The 22141-nt window shown below is 41.7% G+C and overlaps 2 protein-coding genes across 6 annotated transcripts in view; both read left to right on the top strand.

The window, feature by feature from the left end:
* The first annotated feature begins 22 nt into the window (after positions 1-22).
* On the top strand, positions 23-4703 carry LOC121687964 (transcription factor YY2-like). 2 transcript variants are annotated; one of them, XM_042067214.1, is made up of 4 exons: positions 23-413; positions 1604-1683; positions 2404-2488; positions 3397-4703. In XM_042067214.1, the coding sequence occupies exons 1-4, from the start codon at positions 116-118 to the stop codon at positions 4197-4199; spliced, it is 1266 nt and encodes a 421-aa protein (XP_041923148.1). In that variant the 5' UTR covers positions 23-115; the 3' UTR covers positions 4200-4703. The 2 variants fall into 2 exon arrangements, with proteins under 2 accessions (XP_041923148.1, XP_041923147.1); XM_042067213.1 differs by having other exon boundaries at positions 3394-4703.
* Positions 4704-6277: 1574 nt separating this feature from the next.
* Positions 6278-22141, top strand: part of LOC121687957 (zinc finger CCHC domain-containing protein 2-like) — a 51632-nt gene continuing 35768 nt past the window's right edge. For all 4 annotated transcript variants that reach the window (XM_042067199.1, XM_042067196.1, XM_042067198.1 and 1 more), the window contains exons 1-3: positions 6278-7272; positions 12095-12206; positions 12838-12908. In XM_042067199.1, the coding sequence (XP_041923133.1) occupies positions 6493-7272; positions 12095-12206; positions 12838-12908 (963 nt within the window). In that variant the 5' untranslated portion in view covers positions 6278-6492. The remainder of the gene's footprint in view (positions 7273-12094; positions 12207-12837; positions 12909-22141) is intronic.

Genomic DNA, 22141 nt, shown 5'->3' with positions numbered 1-22141 from the left:
ACAATTTTTCAGTTGTTTTCGCCTCCGAAAAAAATGGGGAAGAAGAATCAACCAGACAGTGGACCTATGCAGTGGACACATTTAACATCAACAACCTTAACCTGATCTGTGCATCATGATCACACGGTCTGAGTCTCAGTTTAAAGGTAGAATTTCATCGATACTTCAAGTGTTGGTGGAAGCAGCAGTGACAGAAATATGTGAGCTTATTGACCTCGAAGTTGCTACTTTACGTGCTGAGTTGTCGGTGTGCCGTTCAGAGAAAGGCTCTGCGAGAGGAAAGTTACAGTCTACGGAGGAGAATATTTCTTTTGGAAATGGACGTGAATTTGGAACTGCAGACAACAACGACACTTTACCACACGACATTGCTGGTCGTGAACAGGCCGAGAGGAAATTATTCAGGAACCAGGGTCAGTATGTTGACAATCCCCCCTCTCTCTCTTGTTTGTCACCCTCCTCATTCCCTGTGCTGAAAAAACAGGATAGACCAGCTGCATCTCCCCTGCTGGTCTAAGCTAGTTTTTGCTGCTGCGCGCTGGTTTTTGTTGCAGATGACATCTCACGAGGCTGGTTTGGATCAAAGCCTGGTTTATTTGAACGAGTCAGCTCGTGTAAGGCTAGTTGTCTAATAGAATTTTGTGCCATTCCATGTCAGGTCACATATTGTTGTTGCTGTTCATTCCTAGATATCATTTTTCAATTTCAATATTTAATTTCACTTATAGAGCGCCAAAACATTACACATGTCTTATGGCGCTTTACAGAATGTTAGGTAGCCTATATCATGAATAGGTCCCAAAACCTAAAATACTTTTTTTTACCCAAGTCCTCCATGTCATAAAATGGTCAAGGTATGTTTTTGCATGACTGTTTAGGATTTAGCTGGTTTGACCAGCGTATCATGACCTTTGTTGTTCGTGTTGCTGGTTCCACTTAGCTGGTTTTTCTGGTTATACCAGCATGACCAGCTGGTGGCCCAGCCAGCTAAACCATCACAGACCAGCAAGAACTGGTATAAAACCACCTAAGACTTAACCTATCTTAGACCAACTAAAACCAGCTCCCAGCATAAGCTGGTTTTTACCTGGGGGTTTTTCCAGCAGGGTTGAAAAGTACTATTCATAGCCAGCCCAAATGTTGTGGGTTGGAAGACAAACATGTTCTCAGTATGACTTGAGAACATGTTTGTTTTGTTACTGTATGTAAATTGATTTTAGTGTTGGTGCTTTATGATAGTGTTCCAGTGTAGGCGTAGAATCATCTGGTGATGTTTGTTTATTTTGTTGCTGATGTCTACTATGCACGACTGATGTCTACATGCACGACTGTTCAGTATCATACATTTTGTTCCAAGGCAAATATAATGTTGTTTTCAAGTGAAATCATCAATCAGTCAAGCATCTTTTGGATCAGTGTCCTCCCTGACTTGCTTCAGAAATAAACATGTTTGTCTTTAATAGATATGCCATTACATTGTATGTGTGTGTAAAATATATGCTTATAACAACGTAACCTTAAATGCATTGAGAAATTGGGCATACTGTATGCGGGATGCAGAGATGGCAGCTAACCTGCTTGTGTATTTTTGTTGACCGTGTAGGAACTCCCAAAACCTCACAGCCTTGCGCCCTGTGGAATCAGCAGAGTGGCAGTGAAGATGGCAAAAGTGCCCCTATTGAGGTATGGACGTGGCACACCACACAGATGGGTCTTGTCTTGATATGGACCTGAAAAAGCAAGAGTTCTTGGTATTCCTGATATCTATTCAAAAAAGCAGTGATGAGAGAACAAGGTACGGTGTCCATATTCAAGTGTCAGACATCAGATGAAAAAGCATCAGGTCTCAGGAAACCCTCTGTCAGGTTTATGGAATTACACAGTCATGTCTCAGACATCAGATGAAAGGCCATCAGGTCTCAGGAAAAGCTCATGTTTATGGAATTACACCGTCAGATAAAAAAAAAGGGTCAGGAAAATCTGTCAGATAAAACTGCATCAGGCAAAATGGCCTCAGACGAAAAGCTGTCAGATATCAGACATCAGATGGATGTCCTATGTACACCGTAACAGAGAGATTACTACCACTTGCCAAAAACTATGGTCCTGAAGTAAATGAAAGTGTGAGGTTGAAAAAGATAGTTTGGGGTGTCCTCATTTCTTTCTGAAGCCATGCTTTGCTCATTTCCTTCTGAATACCAGATAGATGGACAAAAATGTTATTATAAAAGAATGAAAATGAATATTTAAAAAATATATATATTATTATTTGGCTTGTTTATAGCTGATAAATGAACACACACACACATACATGGAAAAACAGTAACATTAAGCTATAGTGTTATTTTTGTGAAAGTCAAATTGCAAAACATGATTGGAACTTGGCTTTCTCTCCTTCTGCAGGGCACAGAATTGGATGCTGTTTCAGTCAAAAAGGAAATGCTGGAGGATTCGGAGCAGTCAAACAAAGCTAGAGACAAACAGGATGGTAAGATGGCTAATAAGATGGTGATATTTCTGTTTAGTATAAACTCAGACTGTATCAGGAAACAGCCAATACGATTATAGTCAAAACAAATCCAATGTATACAGTATGTGTAAATATTTGAAAATACCAGAATTACAACACACTACAGAATCATAGACCTTTTAGAATAGAGTACCGAAGTGTGACATTCTGTTTCCATGACTGCAGTGTCACTGGATCTAAACAAACTTTCGAAGTGGCATCGACAGCATTGCATTTAGACATGTGGCATCATTTCTACCTCACAATTTATTTTAAATGTAGGCTACAGCTATTTAAACGTGTTTTACCTGCTAGGCAGGGCTTATCCACACAACACGGATTCCCTGTGAGGTGTAATAGTAAGAAACAAAATCCTAGTGGATATTTCACGTCTTATCAAATGCTGACAGCTGTTAAGAGTGTTGTTTTTTGGCACAAAAATAAAGCCAAGACTCGTCTGTGAATTTAAGGAGTTTAACCACATGCTGTGAAGTTATATGCAGTTCTCTTTTATGGAGGAAAGCCATGCTAAAATAAAACTCTATAGTCACAAATTTGATCGTGTTGGTATGAATGTTGTAGAATGTGATTCCTACAGTGTAAAAAAAAAAATATAAGTCTTGGAAACGTTGTAAAATGATTTAAATAGATTAAGAAAGCCACCGCTATGGTCATCACTATGGTTAGTTTGATTTGTTTAGATCCAGTGAAATTGCTGCCTTGACAATGCTACATCATGGCTTCGGTACTCTATTGCAAGGAGATAGAATCTTGAGGTCCAAGACATTGACATTTTCAGTGAATAACCTCTGGAATTGGAGAGGAAAACATCATAATGATCAAGACTAAAAAACAATAACACAAAAGCCTTGTGTTCCTCTCAGCAGACACGTCCACGGTGGCAATGGCCCTCCCTGATCCTAATGAGGACATGGGCTCTTCACTAAGCCCCCATACTGGGTTAGAGTGGGCTACCTCGGAAGCCTCAACCCACCTCAGCACCAAATGTGGCTCCAAGTCTGAGCCCGTCTGTGACCGGTCCACTCACGGTGTCGCGGCTGCCGGCAGCAGACCCAGCTGTATGGACTGCAGTCATGAGAGTGAGGATGACCTGCACGAGTGGGACAGCGCTGTGGCCGAGAAGCATTACGCCCAGTCGGCCCAGCTGGCACAGGACGTGGACCTGCAGCGTGAGCAGGAAGAGGAGGAGCATGGCGGTTCGTATTTAACACATTGGACCGACCCGGCGTCTCCACCAAGAGGTCCACCTCAAGCCCACCACTCGATGCAGTATCTGCATGAGGAGCCGCCAGACCCGATGGGGGGCTTTGGTTTGAATCTTCCCCCCGGGACCAGCGACTTCCACAATGTCCGGGGAGACCTTTCCGGAAGTCACCTGGACATGGCTGTCCACCATGGCGCGGACCTCGAGGAGAGGTACATCTGCCCCATGTGTGGCAAAATCCTGCGGACTGACCGAGCGTTGCGGGCTCACATGAAGGACCACACCACGTTGCACATCTGCAATCACTGTGGGAAGAGCTTCGCCAGGCTGACCAACCTCAGAGTGCACCAGAACATCCACATGGGACTGAAGCCGTACACCTGCAAATTCTGCTCCAAGAAGTTCAGCGACCCAAGCAACTACAACCGCCATAAACACCGCTGTCCACAGTCTGGCCATAACTAGATTACCTAGCTCCTATTGGTCTGAAAACCCTATGCCTGGCATATTATGTGTTGGCAGGTAGTAGCAACTGTCATTGTGCCTTGTTACAAACTTCTGAAATTCTAACATAAGCTTGTGGTCCAGTATCATGTCTGTGGAATCGTTAGAAAGAGAGTTTGGGTATTACAGATTCTCAGACATTGCTGAAACTACACACACAGCAGCTGATCATGCACTCAACGTTGGACTTTCCAGTAAAATCGTATTTATTGTCAGGTTGTCAACAGTACACATAGCCAGCCATGTTATTTATTTAATACAGTACAATAAGGATTTTGCATTTTATTGTAGAGATGTTTTTTGCTCATTTTTTACTAATCCTTCCAGATTTCTCTGTCCTGTTCTGATGTACATTTCCTGTCACATAGACACTTGTTTGTGGGAGTAGACACACTCCTTGTTGCATGGTCTCAGAGCCACACAGAGTCTCTCACCATTAAATAGCTGAAATGGTTTTGAATTTTTTATTGAATCGTTTGTGTTTCCTTGATTCCTATTAATTCTTAACAACATCTTAATCTGTTAGATATTACTGCTGAACATGTTTCCCATTTCTCAAGAATGAATGAATAACAAAAGTTTAATCAATTTGCGAAAATACTGTATTAGACAGACTGAAAGCACAAACTTCATGTGGATGTTTTGATTCATACCACCTACCTAAACATTGCTGCAAACCAAGACACCCATTCATGGAAAGGGTATTGACAGTGGCCTCTTTCAGCAAGATAATTATTTGATTTGGTGGCAAATATTAGGTAGTCATAATGTTATGTCTGATCTATAAAAATGTACCAACTTGTATTTAATTGCAATGCTGTTACTCCCCTAGGAAATCAAAGGTGAATTGAGAATTTGAGTGTGGTGTCAGTCATGATGATTTGCGTACTCTCGATCAAATTGATTAGTAAAGTAGCATTGACAAGTGCATTCATAGATATGTGGACTTGTTGTATAACTGTGTTGTCCATGACTTGCCTACTGATTTTCAAAACATTGCTGTCTGCTTTACATGTGATTGGTGTGAATAAATGAAGCTCAAGTAATTTGTATGATGGAGATACAGGTCGTTTGAATAGATATGTTAAATCAGTAAATCAGGTTTCTTGGCCAAGTATACTTGCGTATACAAGGAATTTGGTCTTTGCATTTATCCCATCCATGAATTAGTGAACACACAGCACACAGTGAAGCACACACTAACCCAGAGCAGTGAGCTGCTTTGATACAGCGGCGCTTGGGGAGCAGTGAGGAGTTCAGCCGTGCCTACTGGTCGGGGATCAAACAGGAAACCCTCTGGTTACAAGCCCGCAGAAGAAATGTCTGTTTTTGATATTGTATTTTTCTTGTATTTTGATGTATACATGTAAGACAATGGTCTCCATGACAGATAACCGATATAAGCCACGCCCCTTTTTGACACACACACACACCTGTCGCTGCACACATGGAATGCAACACAAGTATCAACAAAGCACAGTCAGCTTCATACGAACAGTCTTCTTTTCTCATTAGCGAAATATCATTTGTCATTACACTTCCCCTTGTGTGTGTGTGTGTCTCTGATCCAGGGAAACATCTCTTCTTTAGGCCTCCAGAAAACATTTGATTACACGCTTACTCAGTAGAGGGAGCTAAAGCAACCTGCTTCATTGGGAGAAAACACATCGTTCACTTTCAAAATTCCCACTTTCAAAGTTTTCAGCCGCACGAGGGCAGTGTTGTCTCATGATTGGCAGAGTCTCTGACGATCAGTCTACACAGGGATTTAGTCCATATTATATGGTCAAAAATAAAGGACGGACTGTAATAATACAGGATATACAACATGTTTAGATCACTCAATGAGCGAAAACCGCAAATCCACTCAAATAATTTCGTGGACGGAAACAAAGTTAGGCTCGAAGCAGAACTAGGAGAGAATCTGTAAGTTTATACCTCTTTTACTGTCTATAGTTTATACCTGGGGACGTTTAGGACCCAGCTGAGGCTTCAGAACGCAGACAGAGGAATGGAGGAGGAGTCAGTGAATGATTGACGTGACATCTCAGGGCAGAGTAGAGTGGTTGAGTAAACGGTGAACTCTTTAGCAAGCTACAGCTATTACTACCGAGTGTCACTGTGACTATTACAAAAATACGGTTATCTTAGGTAGTTCTTGTCGTTTGGATATCATTAACAGTGAGTACGACGGGGAAACAATGCATTTTGATCCTTAATTTTTCGCATCTTTATCGTTCGACCAGAGCTGATAATGCTTAAAATGAAGCTGCCCATAAGAACGGCGGAGGAGGAAGGCGACGATACGGCCGAGGACGAGCAAGAGCAAACCAAACATATACCAAGGTCTGTCTCTCCTTCGTCCTTTGAGAGACCTCGCGAATGTTCTGGAGAAGGATACCCTTTCCGACTGACCAAGGAAACTGTGTTTGAATGGTTTGGCTTACACCTAAACTCTGCGAAGCGTATTGAGTTCATGTATGGATTGCTACATATGTGCCAACCCCTGGAGCTCCGCTTTTTGGGATCCTGCTTAGAGGACTTGGCCAGGAAAGATTACTACGTTCTTCGGGACTGTGAGATAAGAGCGAACAGTCCAAATGACATGGGGCTTTTATCAAATGTGATTGACCCTGTCATGAGGTCCAAACTGCTAGTCTACTTATCTCTCTTGGGATCTGACAATAGGGAATGTGCGGGTATACTATTTCGCATTTTGAGCCATGTGGATCCCGCCCTGTGCTACAAAAACTATGGCCTTCCCATTTCTTCCTTTAGGGACCCCCAATTTCTACCCTTTCATCCTCCGTGTGAGGATGGGGATGAGTACGGGCGGTCAGAGCAGGGTTGCAGGCCGCTTATGGACACAGGGGCCGGACTCCTAGAGCAACTTGCATTGCTTTTCACTATGGCTTCGTTACACCCAGCCTTCCCTTTTCACCAGAGGGAGACGCTCCACGGGCAACTGGAAAAAGTGGAACTTGCGATTGACGAGCAAACTAAACTTCAGAATAAACAATCCACTAACACACAGGTAAATACCAGACTTAAGAATGTCTATTTAAGGTAACAAGTTGTTCTAGCGTTACTACACAAAATGGTTACTCGCAAGATCTTAACCTGAGCCAGACAGAATGTTCTAGCTAACTTTTTGGTGTTGACACAAACCGACCTTGCTAGTTGCAGGTTAGGTTACCCTAAGGTGCTATTGGTTAGCTTTTGGTTATCTTTCACCTCTGATACGATGTCGTAGTACTATCACTCTGACTTGATACTTTGCCAAACTGTCCGCTGCCAGCTGTTTTGTCATACTTGTGGAAATTCGAAATATATAACGTTAAGTTAGATGTTTAAACTGAGAACGAACTATTGACAACGTCATCGTCCAACCCTAATGTAACTTTACATCCAGCTAATGTTTTCAGATTATGTGATTTAACTTGCAAATTGTTTTGCAGCTAAACTATATTTAATGTTAACGTTACATAATCAACTAGCCATCACCTTGCAAGTTATAGATAGTGATATTGGTTAGCAGCTAAAGACTTTCAGTTATGTCATCGTTATAGTTCTGTTAGCAAGCGTTAACGTTAACTTGTGCATACATGTCTGTCAAGTTCTCATTTTTAACCAAGTTGGCTGCTTTAGTTTGTGTTATGTAGCTGCTATTGGTTGGTTAAGCAGCAGTCTCGTTTGGTTGTTGATAGCTATGCATTTTCCCCCATTGAGCACCGTGCTTTGGTAACTGAGCTTCTGTCCGAGCTAACGTCACTAGCAGCTATGCCTCCCTTACACAAGTTTGAGGTTGATGAACTGGGATCAGGCGGCTAGGTTAGCATAGTAGCTAGAAGCTCATTTCCCTTCACACAACACACAACAGTAAAAATATTACACCCATAGTACAGCAGTACCATGTTACAACACAAAAATACTCCGTCACACACACAAAATAAAACAAATAAACACAGTAATGATAATGAGTCATTGCCAGAGGAAAGCATAATTTATCCATTGAAGACCCCTAACCAAAAATAACTAGCCATATTATACCATATTATTTGGGACATACTGTAGAAGTACTATAAGACTAGACAAAGTCTTGTCTTTGTCTAGACTTTTCTTTGGAGTGCGAACCACTTACAGCTTCATCTTTAAGAGTAAGAAGCATCAAGCTGGTTAAAGAGGTGATTAGGTCATTGAGAAATGTTTTGGTCTTCAAAAAGAAAGATGTAACAATGATTCATCCGTGTTTCCACAGAAGGAACAAATAGTGTCTATATTTGGCTACAACAACATTCACAGAATACCTTATAGAGAATTTTAAAGTGAACCTCCTTTACTTTATTTGCTAGGAAAAAGCCAAGCTTTTTGCCAATTTATGTATTGAACAAAATATCTGCAATAGAATTCCCCCCAGGGCGTAATTCTCTGAAAAATCTGACACAAATGTTTTATCATTTTTTCTATCTACTATTAATCCTGGTGTATATCCGAACCCCTTGTTATAGTTCTGCAGGGTGTATCCAGAAAGCTACACGTTTAGTATTTGTATTTCTGCCTCTTTTTGAGCGTTGCACTTTCTCCACATACTTGAAGTGTACAAGTGTACAGTGTTTCAACATCTCAAATGTTGAAAATGACAAATTTGACTATTTCATGGAACATGTTTCAAAAAAGGTTGGGACCGCGGTAACAAAATGCTGGAAAACAGGAGGAATGTTTCACAACTAATTAGGGTAACTGGCAACATGATTGGGTATGAAAAGAGCATCCCAGAGGGGCAGGGTCTCTTAGAAGTGAAGGTGTAGGGGTATTCATCACTCTGTGTAAACCTGTGTGCACAAATGATGAAACTGCAGCCAAAATTGTAACAGCCATTGTATTGAGACATGATGCAGAAAATACCACCGTCTTATCTGGGCCTGAGCTTGTTTAAAATGGACTGAGGTTACATGGGGAAAAAGGTCCTGTGGTTAGACCAATCAAAATGTGCCTTTCTTTTTCATGGACTCATCTGGGCTAAAGAGGAGAGGGCCTATCCAAGTATCCAACCTATCCAACTTGTTGTAGTGCTCAGTTCGAAACCCAACATCTATGACGGTGTAGAGGAGCATTAGTGCCTACAGCATGGGCATCTTGCACATTTGGCAAAGCACAATCAATTCTGAATGATGTATGGTTTTGAGCAACATATTCTGCCATCCAGGCAATGTCTTTTCCAGAGAAGACCTTGAATATTTCAGGAAAACAATGGCAAAATGAATTCTGCACATATTTAAATAGTATTTCTCCATAGAGGAAGTGTCCAGGTGCTAAAATGGCCTGTCTGCAGTCCAGATTTGTCAAATTAGGTGCATCATGGAATGAAAAACATGACTAGGAATACCCCATACTGTTGAGCAACTGAAATCCTATATTGGAGAGTAATGGGACAACATTTCATTCTCAAAACTCTAGCAAATGGTCTCCTCAGTTCCTAAACATTTACAGAATTTTGTTAAATGAAGAGGTAAAGCAGCACATTGGTAAACCTGTTCCCATCCCAACTTTTTTTTTAAATATGTTGCTGGCATCAAATTTAAAATTAGCATATATTTTCCATGTAATAGTCCAAATTTTCATTTTCAACATTTTATATGTTGTCTATGTCCTTTTTACTGCTAAATATGGGTTTACGAGACTTGTATTATCATCACACTGTTTTTATTTGCATTTTACACAACGTCCCAACTTTTTCTGTTTTGGGGTTGTACAAGGGATTACATTGTCCCCGGAGCAACTTGGGGTTAAGTGCCTTGCTCAAGGGCACAATGGTGGAAGCCAGGAATTGAACTCACAACTTTCAGGCTACTGCACGCTAGCACAGCTCCTTAGCCACTACATCACCGCCTGATGTAATATAATTGTCATTGATCGAAGAGTCTACATTCTGATACACAAAACCCACTGGTTCTTCTCACATAAATCCACCTGCGACTTGCCCCATAGGACTAGTGAGGGCCAGTTTTCAGTTGTGCCAACACATGAACACCAGGATAGGCAGCTTAACTTAGCCTGTATATATGTTAGCTGGTAGCTGTTATGTCTGACTTAAAATCACTTTAATAAAATTAAATGGTGGATTATACAAAATAAGATGTTAAAGGTAAGAAGGAAAGTTGATGATTGGAATGGATAGTAAGGCAACACTAACCTTGGCATCAGATTTTGAGCTCTTATTTTCAAGTCATCATATTTTTTGTCTTCGTCATAAAACTGTACTATTGCACTGTCAACTGCACTATTTTGGTTTCTTTATAACTATGACTGAATATCCCACACCATGCGCAGCACCTCTTTATGCAGCTTTGAGGTTTTGGATCTCACAAAAGTATGTACTGTGTTTAAACCTAGTGACAACAGTGGACTTTTTATTTCCCCTCTGAGACTTACCCTTTCACCCTGACTAACCAGCTGACAGCTGAAGATATTTATTCTGTGCATTTTTAATCATTATCTCTCGTTTGGCCCCTGACCAGACTGTAAGCTAGTCAACCTTGCCAAAGGCTGTAGATGCATGATTGGAAATGTCATTAAATGTCAGACGTCCACTGGTGAGAAGAGAAGACGAGCTCTTTGACCACTCACTGCAGATTGTCTGTGTGTGTGTTTACAGTGTGTCTGTAGACAGGTGGAGGGCAGTCTAGTGAGCAACTGGCAGCGGCCTCTTTCAGCTTTACCTTTGCCACCCTGCAAATACCTTGTCTCATAAAACATGAAAGGCCACGCAGCGAGGTTACCGACTGACACACAACCCCATCCCTGAGAATTAGATTACCGCCCACCCCACCCCACTCCCAGCAGTTGCTGGTTCATTGCGTAAGGCCCCGACTCTGTGGCCATGAAGGAATCCTATCCTGCCAAAACACGCAAAGCACACTGTTATAGAACATGACACGTTTCTGGCAGTCACCCCTCCATTATTGGACGTGTGAAAATCCTCACTCACTGTGTGTGTGTGTGTGAGAGCGTGAGAGAGAGAGAGAGAGAGAGAGAGAGAGAGAGAGAAATAACTATGAATGAATAGTAAGTTGGGCCCATGCTGGACGGCCATGGCCTATTGGAAATGGGTAATGATTCGTGTAATGGTAGATTGGAATTGCCAAGAGTAGTACGTTACTCTGTGTGAATGGGTATTAATTGTACGTGCAGATGTGCTGCTAGATAAGCACCCCTGCCTGCGGACAGGGCCGACCTCTGTAGCCTTGTAACACCTAGTGCTCCATTACGAGAGCAGCACTGCCAGGTTGTTGAGTTAATGAAGAGTATGTTGAAATCAGTGCCTGGCCCAGAGCATAGTGGGGCAGCCTGCAGGAGAGGATAGGGGTGAGGTGGCAGCCTGCAGGAGAGCCTGCCTCTCTGGTCCAGATATATTACGTTAACTCACGGTGAATTAAAAACCATTTTGCCACAGATGTCCGGTCGATGTCAAACTCAATCAGGAAAAAAACGTGTAGGCTCTAAACAGCTCATGGATGTACTCAATCCTCACTATTTCCATATGTTGTAATAAAAATCATTTTGTAGACTAATCCTTTTTTGGTAAGGAGAGCATGGAGGGAGTATGAATTGGCCTTCGTCAAGTTATATTGCCTTTCCACTGGACTTAAAAAAGCAAGTCCAGGAAGCCACAAGTGTATTTGTCACTCAGGCTGGCGTCTAGCGAGTGGCCACCCACGCGGACTGCTGCTACTGCTGCATCCATGACTCCCACTTGTATTTATTTATTTATTTATTTCTTTCTCCATAGCTCTCTTTTCCCTGATTCAGCAACGTGTTTTCTGTGTTGACTGATTATTTCTCCCCTTTTCTCCCAGAACAAGACACTAAGGTCAGAGTACCTGTCCTCCGTCACTGAGGCCGACGACACTGAGAGGAGCCAGACGCTCTTAACCCCCCAGTCCCCCCCCAGGAGAACACCAAGAAAAGGTGAGTTTAAACCCCACACACACACACATTCTCGGAGTCGTTATATATGCAGAATCTTTTGCGGTTGTGCAGCTTACTAAGTACAGTATAGGTCAAAGGTCACTAGGCATTGGTATGCCATATAGTCAGGACTGTTGATATGTAGGATGTTGCACACGTTAAAGAGTTGTTTTCTACTGAAAGTGCCTCCTACAGCAAGCATGAGTTTCAAATAGGACTGCTCGATTATGGGGTTGGATACTCAATGGTTTTGGAATCCTTGTTGCAAAACAGAATTCAGCGGAATTATTTTTATATTTTGAGTATGTTGTTTTCATGAATGTTCTAAATCATAACTAAAATCGATTTCATTAATTGCACAGCCATACTTTCCAGAAGCATTCAACTTTAACTGAAAAGTGTATGCTGTTGATCTCAAAACAAACAGTTGGAATGTTATTATTTACAAGTAGTGCGTGGCAACATCTAGTCTATGTATTGCACAATTTAAGAGTCTTTGCCCTGTGTGCATTTGATCTCATTCAGTAACAGCTCTCTCTATGCCATGTTTGATGTCGTATCTGAAAGATTATACTGTAGTGAACAGCAAGTTCCAGTGCATTGTGTGTGACTGCTGCCTCTTTCTTTACAGCTGTTCATATAGAGAAAATAGTCCTGAAGGGTATCTCACGGACCAGGTCTGACAGGGAATACAGTTTTGAGGTAAGCAGTCTTTCTTTAAGTCATGCTCAGGATCCAGTTTAAAGGTAAAATATGGACATCATTGTCTGGTGCCTGGTGTTTGTGGGTCAATGACGTATAAGGTTTTTCAATAGGCCAAATCTAAAATTTAAAAAATTAGAATTTCTGTTGCAATTGTTCAAACACTAAGAATGTTGGGTATACGAAAATCTATATTAAATTTTCAAATAAAGTGATTTTAGTATTTTTTCATGAGGATGAATTGGTTGCGGCCTTAAAAAATGTCATGTGGTGCGAGTCCATAAATTATCTTAACATTAAATGTATTTCCTTAACATGCATTAATTTTGTTTACAAGTTTTTAATAATATGAAATGTTTAATTCAGAACGTAAAGTGAAGAGATGGGGCAGGAAAGGTATTAAGATGGACAAAGATGCATGGTTGGATTAGCCTGGGTGTTCCCATGCTGCCTTGCGCGCGATTTGATTCACGCTGCTAAGGCAGCCTGGAGACCATGGAGCAAATTTTTGCCTGAGATAGGGGACCAATCACAGAACAAGGGGGAAAGCAAGACGATGATGAGCTATGCACTGACGCATTTGATAGACATCCGTGGCACCCAATAAACGGATCTGGGCATTTTTTTCAAATACGAGAAAATGAACGTTTGGTTCCCAGACCACGTCTCATTGAGAAGTGGTGGCGCTAGCCAGGCTATGGTTGGACGGAAAGGAAGAGAGAATAAAGGTAAAGATAAATTAAAAGATATACAGACTGACCGTGGCAGAATGAAAGCTTTTTTGAGTAAAATAGTGAAACATAGATGTTAGGCTAACTAGATTTGGAGGCTAGAAGATAGACAGACGATAGATAAATAAAATGATAGATTGATGGTGTGATAGATAGTGATCTGTAATGGATAGTGTGTTAGTGGAATAGTTAGCGTGATACAATGTGATCACATACAATCTATGTGATGGATACAGTGAGTGAGAGAAATGTTTAAAAGAGAGAAATGGAGAGTGTGTGTGTGTGTGTGTGAGAGAGAGAGAGAGAGAGAGAGAGAATGTGATACAGAAATGAAATGGGGAAGCTTTCAGAGTATGGTAAAATAGCCTAAATAAAACAGTAAAACAAACAATTAAACAAATATGATGATGTTGCCCAATCACTAATAATATAACAAATAAAAATAAACAAAACAAAAATAATGGTAATAAAATCCTAGATTACAGTGTTAACACCACATTTGTATGGTGTTGATAATAAGTGAAACATATCTTTCTTGCTGAACAGAACACAGTGGGAGGAATAATTGATAAATAAATAAACATTTACCAAAGTAAACTTATGGTTTTTTTTTGTTGCTTTTTTTGTCATTATAATGTACCAAGAGTTAATGTAAACGGTTGTTTCTGAAATATTTGAAAATGTACTCTAAAAGTATAAGTATATATACTCTTTTTGATCCCGTGAGGGAAATTTAACCCAACTCTGCATTTAACCCAATCCGTGAATTAGTGAAACACACTCAGCACACAGTGAACACACAGTGAGGTGAAGCACACACTAATCCCGGCGCAGTGAGCTGACTGCTACAACAGCGGCGCTCGGGGAGCAGTGAGGGGTTAGGTGCCTTGCTCAAGGGCACTTCAGCCGTTCCCACCCACTTTGAATTCATTTGAAAAATAAAAGTCTGAAAATGGCAGTTTCTTGATGGTTACACCACATGATGTTTGATAAAGTTGACGCCCTCGGACAAAGTTTGTTTGTATAATATGATGGACATAAAAATCTAAATGCTGTGTACCGGTAATTTTCTACAGAGCTACAAAACACTTTTGGATTTTCACAGCTCACTGCGCCGGGATTAGTGTGTGCTTCACCTCACTGTGTGTTTACTGTGTGCTGAGTGTGTTTCACTAATTCACGGATTGGGTTAAATGCAGAGACCAAATTTCCCTCACGGGATCAAAAGAGTATTTATACTTATATTTAATTGTAAAGAAGTTTCCCAAACAGCAGTCATGGTGGGATGGTCGCACCACATGATATTTTGATACTTAACATAAGAGAAAAATGACATACCTAATGATTTTTGATGTGCAGCTGTTATTTTAAAGGTTGGAAACCTGTGGCTTACCATTTGCTGATTAGTTCCTGTTAAGTGTTTGACCTTTGACCCTGTGGGCCTGAGGTAGCCCCGTTTCCATTTGCTGATTAGTTCCTGTTGTAGTGTATGACCCTGTGGGCCTGGGGTAGCCCAGTTTCCTGTGACTTATATCCTGTGCCTGTGGCATTCTGTGACTGTGTCCAGTAGAGAACTGTTTCCAACAAGGAGATGCTAAAGGTTGCTCAGGGCTCACACAGGAAGTAGAGCAGGGGGTTAGAGTGGGGATGAAGTGCTTGGGGGCTGTCGGATGGCTGAAAATGTCTAGATGGCCAAACCTTGCACACTCCACATTGTCTCGGATAGAGATGTCCCGATCCAGCTTTTTGCATTTCTGATCCGATACCGATATTGTAGCTTTTAGCATCTACCGATACCGGCCGATCCAAGCATGTATTAAAGATTAAAGATATTTACTTATTTTGTTGTTATACTCATGCTGAAAAGGGTTTTACTCTTAAGAACAACTAGCCAACTTAATTAGGTTAGTTTGGATAATCCACAATGGTTGGTAATGAGAAGCTGACCTTTTTATTCTTAACAAGGTTAAATATTAACACAAAATATACAAAATAATAAACAGTCAATTAACCACACAAACTGAATTGGCAGTGAGTGTAAACCCAGGCTTAAAAAAGCCATCAGTGTAAACAATATTGTAAACAATATTGTAAACAATATAAAATTATATATAAAAGCAACACACACAAAACCTGAGTAGAAAATAGTCAAATTAACACACACACACCGAATTGGCTATAACAACCCAAATAACTGTCACGCCTTCTACAGTATTGCTATCTCCTCCACACTTTACTGCTCCATCGCCATCTCCACACTCCCTTCCATTTCTACTGTTTGCCCTGGCTGCAGTCTAGATAGATAGATAGATACTTTATTGATCCCCAGGGGAAATTCAAGAAGTCTGAACATGATGGGGAGATTCTTCTTCACAAAGGTGATCATTTCAACATGCTCAGGTGTCAGCCTGCTCCTGTGCTCATCAATGATAAGTGAGAATGCGCTAAATAGCGAAACTGATCTAGAGGTTGACTAGATTAGTGCAGCTTTTGTGGACCACCAGGAGAGGATGCTCTGTAGCAGGGGTGTGGAGGGCGAGGCGTTGGGGAGGGCGAGGGGTTGGGGAGAGTTGTGTTCCATAGAGCATAGCTGGCTGGCTGGCTGACTTCCTGTTTGGAGTAGTCAGTCTGCACGCACGTGCAACATGCTGATGGACTTAGAATCTAGTGGGATTATTCTAATGGTATGGGGTGTGTGTGTATTGGGGGATAGCTTGTTAGATGTTTGTGGCCTTCTGTGACACATTCAGAACAGGATGTGTCTTTGTCGATGCATGCTTTTTATCCAGCAACTTGTGATGTTGGTTGGGATTCCCCTGCTGAGACAGAGCTGCACAGATTGGCTTTGTTGAGATGATGGAATCAGGGGGCCTGCTGGTGAGCCACTGAGGAGCGGGGCCTAAGAGATCCCGTGCTGAGTAGGAGCTTTCACAGACGTCTCCCAGCTTCTCTCCTCCACATCATTTGCAGCGTCGTTTAAGCCTTTTAGTGGCTCTTAAGGTGGCTCGCGGGGTCGCCCCCCCCTGCAGTTGACCACGGCCGTGTAAGCCACGCCGCCAGGCCAAGCTAACCTCAGACCTCCGCTCAGCCCCACCAGGTCTTCTCTCTCTCCACTCTTAGAGGTCATTCACTCACTAGCTATCAGCTTGATAATTCTGTCATTTCTTTCTTTCGTTCTGGTTTACTTTTTCTGCTTTTCTATTCTTGGCTCTGGCTCTCTTTTTTTTCCGGTCATTCTGTCTTTCATTTTTCTTTCTTTCTTTCTTTCTTTCTTTCATTCATTCATTGGATAAAATGCAAGCTTTCAAAATAATTGCTTTCGAGTTGTAGGTTAAGTTGACGCTCTTTCACCGAGTCTAACCTACTTCTTAACGTGATGGCTAATGTGATTCGGTGAAGCGGCCTCTGTAGTTTAATGTTAATGAGCCGGTGACTAAATGGATGCCTAATGTGCAGTCTTATTCTGGAAAGGAAGCGTAATGACACATTATCCAGCTGACAGCTCCACAGCAGATTACAAGTTGTCAGTATTTCCACAGTCAGGCTGTGCAAACTGCTCGCTGCCACTTTCATTTCAGTAGGAAAAGAAGCATTGGTTCAGGAACAATGAGCAGTTTTGTTATGAAACCTAAAATAAAAACAGTGATCTGAATAAACAATGAAAGCATAGGCTATTTTTTTTATCAATATTGGGCTTTAAGCACTACGACTACAACACAAACATGTTTAATGTGCTGGATTATGTCTTAAAGAATTCATAGGAAATGATGATTCCGATTTTTCTCAATCTTCAAAAAAAAAAAAAGCAAATCAGTCTAGTGCAGTCATTTGTTGTGCAAGGCAAAAAACACACTCAACCCTAGAGCTGCCGAGGCCTAGTTTTGTGTTAGCACTGGAGGCCTAATGGAAGCACAAGCAATAGCTAACTAGCGGCAAAATCAGTGTGTTGAGCTTGGGACCTTGATCTCTCCCCTTCCCTGCCCTGTCCCAACCCCCATCGCCCCCCACGCCCCCACACAGTCTACATAATCATGCTGAGTCACTAAGCGCTTTCAGATATAACCTCCGGAGTACATGCGGAGGTTTGTCAAACGGAGGTCCTACCCTTCGGATGATTCAGATATGATGCTAACCTGTGGACCTAAAACTGACCTTATACGGACGTATGTGTGAACGACATACACGCACATTACAGAATCTCCGTGTGGTTGTCGAGTGAGGGGCGGGGGCTTGTAGAGTTCACAAGATGCGAGATATGACGCAGAATATATACGGCCACTGCCTGTCACAGCTGCTTTTTGTTTACAAAGAGTAGCCTATGCATTATGTAGGCTAAAGAAGAGAAATCTATTGTGCGTAGGCTAATATTTGAAGTAGACTAGTCAAGTAAGCAAACAGTATTTGCATGTGTGCTTCGAATAAACACATTTATCTGTTTTTAACGTTATGTACCAGAATTACTAATTGGCTATAGAACCACATCTGGTTTGCGTTGGAGAGAGAGCATGCACAAACTTTATGGTAGGCCACCAGCCAATTCAGTAGGCTAACTCAAGACTTCAAGACCATCATACAACGTTTTTAAGCAACAAACAAAATAGCCTACTAACATAACAGTGAAGTTGTTGTTTTTTCATGGTTTATTTTTTCCAAAAGCATCCTCTCCCCATGTGTCTATTGCATTTACGTAAGGAGCTTGGAACAAAGTTGGCTTTTCTTCATTTTCATTTTCTCTAGGCATATATGCTCAACAAATATCAGCGAGGTATCAATGAACAGAAAACCGTGTTGGCTAACAATTTATTAAATACTCCTGTTATTGTCGTCAACGACGTCACTGTAGGCTACTGCCTTTTCAGCGCCTTCTGCTTATGGTGATTCAGTCTTTTGTTTGCTCAATTCGTTTGGCCTTGTCATGCAGTTGTAGGCTACAACGTCTCTTGGCGTTCCCTTCATGTGTTCTATCAAGATGTTGTATGCCCTCATGGACAGTAGCTCAGTGATGTCTGCATCTTTCCAGGTCGGAGATTTTCTGGACAGCAATATGCCACTCCATCATAACACTAAGTCAGATAACCACATGGACGCACGAAAGAAACGTCACCAACACGCCCTCTCACTAGGTGTAAATTTTAACGCATGTTCTACGCCTCGTTCAGACACAGCACATTTACATAATGTCCGGAGGAAATACTAGGGGGGTAGTAGTAGAACAACCGGCTAAATTTGGACGTCCATATGACCGGTTATGTCGTTCAGATATACGGCCCCACCGTTTAACATCGGCAGAACCTCCGGTCTTACACGTATGTCTGAAAGCGCTTACACTCTATGCTATCCCATCATGCCATAGTACCCTTATCCAACAGCCTCTGAATGATATAACTTTGCATGCTGCTAAACCCAGACCTTTACCCCCCTATCCCTTTGGGGTCAGTCGTGGCCTACTGGTTAGCGCTTCGGACTTGTAACCGGAGGGTTGCCGGTTCGAACCCCGACCAGTAGGAATTGCTGAAGTGCCCTTGAGCAAAGCACCTAACCCCTCACTGCTCCCCGAGCGCCGCTGTTGTTGCAGGCAGCTTACTGCGCCGGGATTAGTGTGTGTTTACTGTGTGCTGAGTGTGTTTCACTAATTTACGGATTGGGATAAATGCAGAAACCAAATTTCCCTCACGGGATCAAAAGAGTATATATACTTATACTTATACTTACTTATACTATACTTATACTTATACTTATCCCAAAACGCTAACAGCCTCTGAATGGTATTACTTTGCATGCTGCTAAACCCAGACCCTTAACCCCCCATCCCAAAACGCTAAACCCAGACCCTTACCCATCCCAAAAAGCTAACCTCAGACCCTTACCCTCTTACCTCAAAAGAGGTGATATAACGGAGATATAACGTCTTTCATGAAATATGAAGTGTTGCCTGTTACTTACTTGTGTGAACTTTCCGGGAAGTGATCAGCGAGACCTGGCGAGACTGCCACCTAGTGATAGACCCACGAAAATGGCCTGGTTTTGACCTGACGTGCATGCGTCACTGATTCGACCCAAAGCGGCAACCGAGTTATGATAAAATGTCCAGATAAAATGTCCAGATTGTGCGTTTTCATGAGGTTTACGATCGTCATATATTTCATTTCCATTCATCACAGAGTTCCCAAAATCACATATAAGGTGTGTTAGAGTGTCTAGTTTCGTAATTTAAAAAAAAAACTAAAAACGGAATATTACGTTTTTGGCACTCAACGCATTTTGGCGCTCAATGAGTTAATACAGGGGATTAAAAAATGTACCCCTCATTGCACATTCGAGGTCCCTGTGTCCCCCCTGTTTGGCTTCGCTCATGCAGCATGCAGTATGAAGCCACCTGTGAGGGGTGTCCCCCTGGGATCTTTTTCCCCCAACGTGGGGTGTGTGCCAACATGCTGTTTGACATGACGGATATGGGGGGCAGAGTGTCTAGCAGTCAACCCGCTAGTCTCTAGGGGGCTCTAAGTTCTATGACATGCAGTGCACAGTGCCAAGTGTTCGTACTGATCGCTCTAACTAATGCTAATGTAATGAATTAGGCATAACACCATGTTGCTCTAGCTAATGCTAATGTAATGAATTAGGCATAACACCATGCTGCAAGCAAACTGTGGTGCTTAGCAGCACATAGACCAGGAAGTCCTCAGTACATGAATTCGGTGACACCATTTCCACGAGACTTCTGAAAATCATAGAGGACTAGAGGACAAACTCTTATTTAAAGTCGACCTTTGTCATGTTCCTGTAATTGTTAAATTATTTGTTAATTGTTAAATAAAACGTGACCAGAGGCGGACAGAGTACACAGCTTCATTACTTGAGTAAAAGTACAGATACCCTTTGCTAAATTTTACTCAAGTACAAGTAAAAGTACAACAGTCAAATGTCTACTTAGGTAAAAGTACTGAAGTACTTGTTTTTAAAAGTACTTGAGTATCAAAAGTAGTCTACATTTTCTAAATATTGCATTACTACTGCCACAGTGCTCACATTTATGTACAGAAATGTCTGACATGGAGTTATGAAAAATGTTAATGTTAATACCTTGGAGAATGTAAAAGGAATTGAATCAAGTCATTTTCATCTTTTCACCATGTTGCCAGGGATGGGCAGTATTTCTAATACATGTATTTAAAATACAAAATAGTATTTTGTAATTGAAACACTTGAAGTGAAAACTATCATTAACTTGTTCAGAAAATTGAAATAGTCTGGCGAGGTGGGGCCTCAGGTTCCCGGGATGGATCTGCAGCGTCTTCATCCATTGTTTCGTCTATGGCTTCGTCTCTTATCTAAATCTGACCATGGAGTTGACTTTGGCGGAAAGCTGAAGGTGATTGCTGATAGGCTGTCTCAATCAGTGGCGCACAATCCAATCACGTTTGAGAGGGAAACAACAAATTGAGGGTTTCCGAGATTTTTCTAAGTAATGGGTACTCTCGGTTATGGATAGAAATGTAGTGGAGTAAAGAGTACAATATTTGAGTCATGAGTATTCCCCAAAAATGAAACTCGAGTAAAGTACAGATCCCTCAAAACTGTACTCAAGTAAATGTACTCCGTTACTGTCCGGCTCTGAACGTGACACATTATTCAACTGTTTTCTGCTACTTGGTTTATTGACATGTTGCTAGGCACAAACAAAATTGGCATCTCTGCCTCTTCTCATAGCGTGCATTCCGCAGCACTGTAGCCGTATGTAGTGTGTGGTGTGGATTGAACTTACTGCCCTAGGTGTCACTGCTGTGATTTGCAGGGTCAGGAGGAACTCAGAGTTTTTGTGTGAGTATATTTTGTATGTGACTCCTGGAGATTAAAAGATGTAGAAAGCCATATAGAAACGTGTTGTTTTATGTCATGCAGAAAGCCATGGTTTTCGCACAAAGAAGTGTATGTGACGAGCTCAGGGGCATAGCCCTGTTCGAAGTATGTTGGCTCGCATCATTATCAATGGGGTTCGATCCAGTGTTCTTGCGCTCTGTGCTTTTTCTCTTTATTCCCTTTATGAAATATGAAATAAATAAATCCTTGAGACAGTCAGGGTGGCAGCTCTGTCTTTTTCAGCCTTCTCAGGTCTGTCTGAGATTGCCCCCTCTGGTACTGAATCTCTGTAGTGGCCAATGTTGTAAAATCTTTGTCTGTCTGTCTCTCGCTCGCTCGCTCTCTCTCTCTCTCTCTCTCTCTCTCTCTCTCTCTCTCTCTCTCTCTCTCTCTCTCTCTCTCTCTTTGTCTCTCTTCTCTCTGTGTGTGTAAGTGGCTTGCGAATATTCCTGGTGGCTTAAACCCAAGTGATTAGATGAGTCACAGGCTTGTCTGTCTGTATAATCACACACTGATGGACCATTATATGCCTAAATTGGCATGACTCATGAGAGCTGTTGTGCTGGAGTCCACTGTATAGGTGTCAGCCAAGTAACAAGAAATTGCTTAAGAATGATTGAGTTAAATATCTGTCATATCCAG

This window comes from Alosa sapidissima, chromosome 17, assembly GCF_018492685.1.
Source record: "Alosa sapidissima isolate fAloSap1 chromosome 17, fAloSap1.pri, whole genome shotgun sequence".
Taxonomy (NCBI): Eukaryota; Metazoa; Chordata; class Actinopteri; order Clupeiformes; family Clupeidae; genus Alosa; species Alosa sapidissima.
This window is presented reverse-complemented; position numbering and strand designations above follow the sequence as displayed.

What these genes read in the sequence shown, in the direction of transcription:
- LOC121687964 (XM_042067213.1), top strand. Translation starts at nt 116, where the DNA reads ATGATCACACGGTCTGAGTCTCAGTTTAAAGGTAGAATTTCATCGATA. An exon ending in GCAAAAGTGCCCCTATTGAG is followed by an intron (nt 1,684 to 2,403) that starts GTATGGACGTGG and finishes CTCCTTCTGCAG; the next exon opens with GGCACAGAATTGGATGCTGT. An exon ending in AGCTAGAGACAAACAGGATG is followed by an intron (nt 2,489 to 3,393) that starts GTAAGATGGCTA and finishes TGTTCCTCTCAG; the next exon opens with CAGACACGTCCACGGTGGCA.